Below are 9,598 nucleotides of genomic sequence, written 5' to 3' on the forward strand. Positions count from 1 at the left end.
CTGCATGAAAGAAGAAAACGGTAAACTAAATAGGTTTAGCATTTTCAAAAAGCGTGAACAATACACGTATCACAGCGCTCTGCAAAAGAGAATTCAGAATGGGGGCAAAAGAACCGAGGCAAAACCAATGAAGAGCAGCCAAGTCTTACTTCACAACTGCCAGGGACACTCCACTGCCACTTTCCGTCACAAGGAAGGAGCAGAAAGGACAGAACCCGAGAGGACCAGGAACGACAGAGCGAGCAAACGAACAGCAGCGGTGAAGAAAGGACCAGCGAAGGCTGGCAGGGACGCGGGCAGTCCCGGGGGCGGAGGGCGGCCGGCCCCGCTGGACACGGGCCTGGCCCCTCAGCAGCGCGGCTGTGGCGCGGAGCGGCGGCCGAAGCCAGACGCCTTCGGGCGCGGCCTCGGAGAAGCCGCTCCGCACCTCCGCTCTTCCCCGAGGCCCACGACCCCCGCCCGGGGCTGCGCGGGCCGCTCCCGGCGGCAGGAGCGCCCTTTACCTCCGCAGGCCTTTGTCCATGAAGCACAGATCCCCGCAGTTGCTGTCAGCGTCCTCATTCTCGACTTCCGTCTCCCCCGGGGCCTCCATGGCACCGGCGACGGGGAGCGGGGTCGTAACCGGCGCCCAGCGCAGGGCCTGAGAGCCCGGAACACGCCTCCCGGGTTGGCGGAAGCCCGGCCCGACGGGGCGGGGCGGAAACCCCACCTCCAACCGACGGAGGGCCCTTTCCCGCCCGGACGGCGTCGCGAAGCCGGAAGCCGGAGATTCTCCACACAGGGCGTCCTTCCCTTTTACGGCATCTATGGCGAACGCTCGGGACTTGCCGTAAAGCGAGACATTTTTGCCGGCCTTTGGGTTGTTGGGGAATGAATAGGTCTTTCCTGGGTGGCTCTTCCGTATTGGTTTTTGCACTGTGGGCGACTGACTTCTGAAGGCGATTTCACAGCAGCTTGTTCTTACAAATGTATATGCTTTCAGTTCAGTTCAGTCAGTTCAGTCGCGTCCAACTCTTCGCGACCCCATGGACTGCAGCACCCCAGGTCTCCCTGTCCATCACCAACTCCCCGGGTTTACTCAAACTCATGTTCATCGAGTCGGTGATGCCATCCAACCGTGTCATCCTCTGTCGTCCCCTTCTCCTCCAGCCTTCAATCTTCTAGCATCAGGGTCTTTTCCGGTGAGTCAGTTCTTTGGCCAAAGCATAGGCTTCCATATCTATAAGTTGACACCCACCCCCCATCCCCACCCCCCGCCCCCGGGACTGTGGGCTCTCCTGTTGATTCCACAGGCATTTGTGGGATGCCTTACTTGTGCCACGGACTTCACCTTGTGATAAGGAATAAGATGAAGCCCATTTTCCTTCCTGGAAGCATTCATAGTTCAGTAGAGGAAATGAAGGCTGCAATGCTGTTGCTTAGAATAGCACAGTAGCATTTACGGCCAACTGCGCAGTTCCTGTGGGTAGTGAGGAAATTTTCTAAAGTGAGGTCATCAGTAGATGCCCGAGCAGGATCTTACTAGGTTACAGTGTGTTCTGTACAGAGTGTCATTCCAGGTAAGCAAACAGGGGCCAGATAAGGTCAAAGAACACTCCTGGTTAGATTATTCTGTGTGGCATGGGAAAAATTTTGTTGTGTTCAGTCACTCAGTCTTGTTCAACTCTTTGTGACCCCTTGGACTATAGCCCTTCAGGCTCCTCTGTCCATGGGATTCTCAGGCAAAAATATTGGAGTGTACTGCCATGTCCTCCTTCAGGGGATCCTCCCAACCCAGGGATGAAGCCTGCATCTCATGTCTCCTGCATTGGCAGGCAGATTCTTTACCACTGTGCCACCTGGGAAGCCCTATGCAACCATAGTATGGCTAAAATAACCATGAGATTCAGTTCAGCTCAGTTCACTTCAGTTGATCTGTGTGCCTAGCTGCCTCAGTTTTGTCCAACTCTGTGACCCCACAGACTTGGAAACTTGGAGAAACCACCAAGTTTCTCTGTCCATGGGGTTCTTTAGGCAAGAATACTGGAATGGGGTGTCATTCCCTTTCCCAGGGGATCTTTCCAACCCAGGGATTGAACCAGCATCTCTTGCATCTCCTGCCTGGGCAGGTGGATTCTTTACCACTGTGCCACCTGGGAAGGCCACTGGGAATATCTTTAAATGGAGACAAAAGTTATAGCTCAACCCTGGACCTGCCACTGTCCTGAACTAAAATCTTCAGTGGTTCCTCATTAGTGATGGAAGAAATTTTCGTATATTAAGTCATGCAGAAGTCATTCTGGCTTTTATATGATTTGTCTTTATGCTAAGTAGAACTTCCATGTTATGTCAAACATGCAGTGTACATCTGCTTTCACCATTAAATGAGAGAGTGCATTTAAAAATCAAAATGGATTAACTGATTTCAGGCATTCAAAATGGAGCTGAGTGGCCATTGTGGATGTGGTTTCAGACAAATTCCTGCGTCTTTGAAAATTTGAATTTTCTATGCTCTGTCAAACTCTAGGACACCACCAGCTGTTTTCAAAACACTATCTTCTAGTGGCCACCAGCTGCAACATTATGGTCACAAATCTCCCCTTGTAACTATGCAACCATTTCAGATCCCAAAGAATTCTTGTTTAATAAGCATCCATACTTCTTGCCAGTTCCAATCCTAATTCTGGGCAACCAATTTATATAATTTTGCTGTTTTTGCCTATATAGACTTTCAGCCTAGCAGAACATTATTTAAGTTCTTCTTAAATCTGTGCTTACTGAGCTATAATCCTTAGTTTGGTTGGAATAAAGCTCTTTCCTATTCTTATTATAGATGGTTTATTGATTAACAGTGTCAACATTGGCCATCTAAAGAAAGACCCAACTTTCTAATGTAAAATGGAAAATATTTACAGACTTAACTGTCATTAGTCACATGCTGTATAGATGTACCTATTATATTCTAAAACTTGTAGCCACAATTCACTGTTTCTTATAGTTATGTGCTTTACTGTGTATCTGCAGCTCCTTTTAACAAAAGGTGGAGGTATGAACTCTTTGCTAGCTCCTTGATTCTGAGTTTATATGTGACTTTTTGTTTTGGTCAGTAGAATCCATTGAAATTGTAGTGCTGGGCCTCAAGGTGTCTTGCATGTTTCTGCTCTGTCTCTTGGAAGACTGCCTTCTTCCAAGGAGAATAAGCATGGAACAGAAATAAGTCACTCCAGCTAAGGACAGACAAATGCATGCATGAACCTGGAAGCACTTAGTTGAACAAGTGCAAATTGCCGAATAATGGAAATAGAAGCTAAATAAACAGTTTTGTTTTAGGTCAGTAAATTATGGAGGAGATAGGATTAGATGACAGGTAAGTCACTATACAATAACTGAATGTTAATTAAAATAGAGATTTTTTCAATTGTGATAAGTATTATAGTCTAACCTTAAGCAAACAACTGATACAAGAAACAAATCATTTGATTTTAAATGTACCAGATCTTTCCTCCAAAATTATGTGCATTATAATTCATTAAATTAATTAATCAAAATATTTATTATAGTTAGTCAAGTTTAAAACTTGTAGATTGTATCTGAATTGCCTCAGTACTGAAAGATTGATTCTTTTCAGAATGATAATTTGGTGAATTATATTTCTATTATTTGGCTGTTAAAATCACTAATGCTTAGAAACCTGAAGTTTTGCTTCTAATTCTCTATCTGCAAAAAGGATTGTTGAAGTAGTTTCTATAGGCATTCTCAGTTCTAAAATTTAAAAAAAAATGCTAAATAATCTGTAATCAACCCCTTTCAGCAATGACACTGCAATTTTATTTTATATTTTACGTTGAAAAAGCAAGAGAGTTCCAGAAAAAAAACATTTATTTCTGCTTTATTGACTATGCCAAAGCCTTTGACTGTGTGGATCACAAGAAACTGTGGAAAATTCTGAAAAAGATGGGAATACAGACCACCTGACCTGCCTCTTGAGAAATCTGTATGCAGGTCAGGAAGCAACAGTTAGAACTGGACATGGTACAACAGACTGGTTCCAAATAGGAAAAGGAGTACGTCAAGGCTGTATATTGTAACCCTGCTTATTTAACTTCTATGCAGAGTACATCATAAGAAACGCTGGACTGGAAGAAACACAAGCTGGAATCAAGATTGCTAACCTCAGATAGGCAGATGACACCACCCTTATGGCAGAAAGTGAAGAGGAGCTGAAAAGCCTCTTGATGAAAGTGAAAGAGGAGAGTGAAACAGTTGGCTCAAAGCTCAACATTCAGAAAACGAAGATCATGGCATCTGGTCCCATCACTTCATGGGAAATAGATGGGGGAACAGTAGAAACAGTGTCAGACTTTATTTTGGGGGGTTCCAAAATCACTGCAGATGGTGATTGCAGCCATGAAATTAAAAGATGCTTACTCCTTGGAAGAAAAGTGATGACCAACCTAGATAGTATATTCAAAAGCAGAGACATTACTTTGCCGACTAAGGTCCCTCTAGTCAAGGCTATGGTTTTTCCTGTGGTCATGTATGGATGTGAGAGTTGGACTGTGAAGAAGGCTGAGCGCCGAAGAATTGATGCTTTTGAACTGTGGTGTTGGAGAAGACTCTTGAGAGTCCCTTGGACTGCAAGGAAATCCAACCAGTCCATTCTGAAGGAGATCAGCCCTGGGATTTCTTTTGGAAGGAATGATGCTAAAGCTGAAGCTTCAGTACTTTGGCCACCTCATGCGAAGAGTTGACTCATTGGAAAGACTCTGATGCTGGGAGGGATTGGGGGCAGGAGGAGAAGGGGACGACCGAGGATGAGATGGCTGGATGGCATCACAGACTCGATGGACGTGAGTTTGAGTGAACTCCGGGAGATGGTGATGGACAGGGAGGCCTGGCGTGCTGCGATTCATGGGGTCGCAAAGAGTTGGACACGACTGAGCGACTGAACTGAACTGAACATTGAAAAAAAATTCCTTTTAGAGAAAGTTTATTTATTTATTTTTGGCTCTGCTAGGTCTTGGTTGCTGTGCACGGGCTTTCTCTAGCTGCGGTGAGTTGGGGCCCCTCTTGGCGTCACACGGGCTTCTCCTTGTGGAGGTTTCTCTGTTGTGGAGCACAGGCTTTAGGTGCACAGGCTTCAGTGTTGCAGCACACAGGCTCCATAGTTGCGGGTTGTGGGCTCAGAAGTTGCAGCTTGCTGGCTCTAAAGCACTGGTAGTTGTGGCACTTGGCTTACATGCTCCACGGCTTGTGGGATCCTCCTGGACCAGGGATTGCATCCACATTTCCCCCACTGGCAGTCCAATTCCCATCCACTGTACCACCAGGGAAGTCCCTATATTTTGCATTTTTGAATTGCACTTCAGTCTGCCTTTGACTTGCTTTACATTATATCTATGAAGTATTTGTGGCTGCAAAATGAGCAATATATTTGGAAGCAATCTTATCAATGTGTAATCAAGCATGAGATAGGCAGTCAGGTTGATGAGCTGGTATTGTTGGGAAGGTAGAGATAATAGTATCTATTCTGTAAATGTTATGTAGAAAGGCTGGTGTGTGGTGAGGGCATGTGTGTGTGTGTGTGTGTGTGTGTGTGTGTGTGTGCATGCAACAGAAGGCAAGAGATGAGGACAGAAAGGTAGAAAGTTAGGCTTGAATCAGATCTTGGAGAACCTACCATGGTCAGCTTAGGAGTTGATATTTGGTCTGAAGAAAGGTAATGATGAGGTGATGGTGTGCTGGTTGCACAGTGGTGAGAGTAAGCTTGGGAGAAGATGCAACAAAATGAGAAGGAGGAATATTTAAGTAGGAAGGTGACAGGATTAGATTTGTGTTTTATAATATGTATAGAAACTGAGTGGAGGCTGGATTGTAGGGAAAATATTGGTGGCGGGTGCATAAATTAAAATACAGTTGCATAAACTAGGAGAGAAAAATGAAAACTGGACGAAGGCACTAGGGGTGGGACTGACGGGAAAGAAAAATATCCGAGATGTTACAAACTTTGTTGACTGATTTGGATGCAGGGTGTAAGACAACTATAGTTGTTGACTTTTTCTTCATCTTGATACTTTTTAAATATCCTCTTGTGTTTTACTGCATACCTATGAGACCAAAATGTAATGGTGGTGTTACACATCCTATAATTTACATTTGTCTTTTTCTGTTAGACTCTACTGGCATTTTTATGACAATTTTTTAGACAAGATACAAAACCATTTTTCTTTTTAACCACATAAAGTGTGTACAAGCTTTTTGCAAAATAAAACCCAAAGCTTTTAAAACGTTACGATGACGTGATCCTTTCAGATCCCAGTACAGAACATCAGGGCAATGACATGGGCACAGAAGATCAGTTTCCTTTGTAACTTGTGGCCTTGAAAATATCTACATCACTCATGAATTCCATTTATACTTAGTTGTGTACATTAGCCCCTCCAAACAATGGACAGAGCGTGCCAGAACATCCTTGTCTTTGATGGAGTGCTAGAGGGGCTGGCTTTGGCATTCTTTGCGGGGTAGCAGGGGAGTGGGGGGTGAGGGGGGATTGGGGTGGGGAGCTAAGAACAACAAAAAAAAGAAACCAGAGGCTTGTTGAGCATCCAGGCACAATTCTACTAGGCTGAGAGAAAGCCCGGACTTGAGGCATCTCACAGGAAAGTGAGGACTGTGGAACTGCCTTCCCATCCTGGCCATTAGTTTGTCCAGAGGTCGTACACCAGAGGGAGTAAGAGGCTATGGGCTCCTGAAGAAAGAGAGCTAGAGCCTAGAAAAACTGTAGGGAACTCTACAAAACAGAGTTGGTTTCTTTCTTTTCTTTTCTTTTTTTTTTAAAGATAAAATGGAGAAACTGTTGGACTAACAGAAAAAAAGAGGGAAGACTCATTAAGCCAAAAATGAGCAAACGATTTCCTACATTAGTTGATTAAGAAGAAACCATAGTTATCTTAAGGAAGAAAGTGTTGTTTAGTAGATTCAATATTTTTTTCATAATTAAAATCATAGCAAGTGAAGAGTAGACAATGGTATAGATAACTAAACAGCATTTTCTAAACACCTATAGGAAATATCACACTTAATATGAAACACTGGAAATATTTTCGTTGAAGTCGTGAGCAAATTCAGGATTCCTGTTTTTCTTTTGAAATGAACTAGAACTGATGCTGGAAGAAAAAAATAAGAGATAAACTTCTTTTATTTGCATAAGATAATTTTCTTGGATTTTCTAAATCAACATAGCAACTAAAATTGTAAGCTGTGAAATAAGTCTAACAGGAAGTATGCAAAGTTTTGTGTAAGAAACTGAAGCTTAGAGAAAAGCTTCCTCCTGCTCCCTCAAAAAGTTTAGTCAAGAGAAACCTTTAATCATTACTATAAAGGTGCCAATTTTCCCTAAATAACTTCAAATAAAATTCCATTATGAGAGTCCCAGCTGAATCTTTTATGGAACTTGACAAAATTATTCTAAAATGCATATGGTTTCAACTAAAGAGCCTCTTGATGAAAGTGGAAGAGGGGAGTGAAAAAAACTGGCTTAAAACTTAACATTCAGAAAACTAAGATCGTGGCATCTGGTCCCATCACTTCATGGCAAATAGTTGGGGAAACAGTGGAAATAGTGACAGACTATTTTTGGGGGGCTCCAAAATCGCTGCAGATGGTGACTGCAGCCATGAAATTAAAAGACACTCCTTAGAAGAAACACTATGACCAACCTAGACAGCCTATTAAAAAGCAAAGACATTACTTTGCTGATGAAGATCTGTCTAGTCAAAGTTAAAGTTTTTCCAGTAGTCATGAGTTGGACTATAAAGCAAGCTGAGCACTAAAGAATTGATGCTTTTGAATTGTGGCATTGGATAAGACTCTTGAGAGTCCCTGGGACTGCAAGGAGATCCAACCAGTCCATCCTGAAGGAAATCAGTCCTGAATATTCATTGGAAGGACTGATGCTGAAGCTGAAACTCCAATACTTTGGCCACCTGATGAGAAGAATGACTCATTTGAAAAGACCCTGATGCTGGGAAAGATTGAAGGTGGGAGGAGAAGGGGACAACAGAGGATGAGATGGTTGGATGGCATCACGGACTCGATGGACATGAGTTTGGGTGAACTCTGGGAGTTGGTGATGGACAAGGAAGCCTAGAGTGCTGCAGCCCATAGGATCACAAAGAGTCGGACACGGCTGAGCGACTTCACTTTCACTTTTCACCTATAACAAAAGGGTGTTTTATGTTCCTATAGGAATAGAGGGCTCCCAGGTGGTTCAGTGGGTAAAGAATCTGCCTGCAGTACAGTAGATGAGAGTTCACTCCTGGATTGGGAAGGTCCCCTGGAGGAGGGCTTGGCAACCCACTCCAGTATTCTTGCCTGAAGAATACCCATGGACAGAGGAGCCTGGTGGGCTACAGTCCAAAGCATCGCAAAGAGAAACAACTGAAGCGACCGAGCCCACACACAGGCATAGGAATAGGAGATCTGTACACTAAAGAAAAAAATGGTTTTGCTTCCCTTCCTCTTTCACTTTCCTTTCTTTTAAAAATTTTTTTTTAAATAATTTTATTTATTTAATTTAAATTTTATTTTTAATTAATTTATTTAATTTTGTGCTGAGTATTTGTTGCTATTTGGGCTTTTCTCTCTTTGTGGTGAGTGCTGGCTACTTTTTAGTTGTGGTGTGTGGACTCCTCCCGGAAGAGTATGGACTCCTCCCCACGGTGTGTGGACTTCTACCGCGGTGTGTGGACTTCTCTCTGTGGTGGCTTCTCTTGTTGAGGTTTCCGGGCTCCAGAGCACAGACTCTACTGTGCTTCATTACACTCACATGGCATGTGGGCTCTTCCCAGATCAGGGATCAGTCTTGTTTCTTCTGCGTTGGCAGGCGGATTCTTTACCACTGAGCCACAAGGGAAGCCCCTTTAAAATTTTTTAAATGGGAGTTAATTGCTTTACAATGCTGTGTTGATTTCTGCTGTTCAACAATGTAAATTACAAGTATGTGTATATCCCCTTCCTTTAGTTCTCCCTCCCATTCACACCCTCGAGCCCACCCCTCTAGGTTGGCATAGAGCACGGAGCTGAGTCAGCGAGGCATACACACCTTTGGAAGACACAAAGGTTCCTGCTCCTGTTGCTGCATCAGCACTAAAGTGTTTCCAAGGAGGAATCCTATTGCCTTCGGGGGTTGCATGCTTTTTCCTTTTGCACCCCCCTCCTTTTTTCAAATCCTGAAAAATAATTTTAAAATTTTGTGTGAATTACTATGTTTTTGCATTTTCCTTTCATATTCCTGGAAGGCACCCCAAACAGCGACATTCCCTGAATTTCATCATCTCATCCTTCTGCAAGCATTTTATTACTAAACCTTACTTCATGGCAAATAATGGGGAAACAGTGAAAACAGTGGCTGACTTTATTTTTCTGGGCTCCAAAATCACTGCAGATGGTGATTGTGGCCATGAAATTAAAAGATGCTTACTCCTTGGAAGGAAAGTTATGACCAACCTAGATAGCATATTCCGGAGAAGGCAATAGCACCCCACTCCAGTCCTCTTGCCTGGAAAATCCCATGGACGGAGGAGCCTGGTGGGCTGCAGTCCATGGTGTCGCGAAGAGT

General features: G+C 43.8%; 1 protein-coding gene and 1 long non-coding RNA gene across 2 annotated transcripts in view; one reads left to right on the top strand and one right to left on the bottom strand.

Annotated features, from left to right (window-relative positions):
• LRRCC1 (leucine rich repeat and coiled-coil centrosomal protein 1) overlaps positions 1–657 on the bottom strand; it is a 45,223-nt gene extending 44,566 nt beyond the window's left edge. The window contains exon 1 of the mRNA XM_004011859.6: positions 504–657. Within this exon, the coding sequence (XP_004011908.1) occupies positions 504–592 (89 nt within the window). The 5' untranslated portion in view covers positions 593–657. The remainder of the gene's footprint in view (positions 1–503) is intronic.
• A 154-nt stretch (positions 658–811) lies between these two features.
• Positions 812–6,271, top strand: LOC132657201 (uncharacterized). Its single transcript, XR_009595015.1, has 2 exons — positions 812–1,181; positions 4,093–6,271. It is a non-coding gene; the product is annotated as an uncharacterized LOC132657201 (long non-coding RNA).
• Positions 6,272–9,598: the final 3,327 nt, after the last annotated feature.

Source organism: Ovis aries, chromosome 9, assembly GCF_016772045.2.
Source record: "Ovis aries strain OAR_USU_Benz2616 breed Rambouillet chromosome 9, ARS-UI_Ramb_v3.0, whole genome shotgun sequence".
Lineage (NCBI taxonomy): Eukaryota > Metazoa > Chordata > Mammalia > Artiodactyla > Bovidae > Ovis > Ovis aries.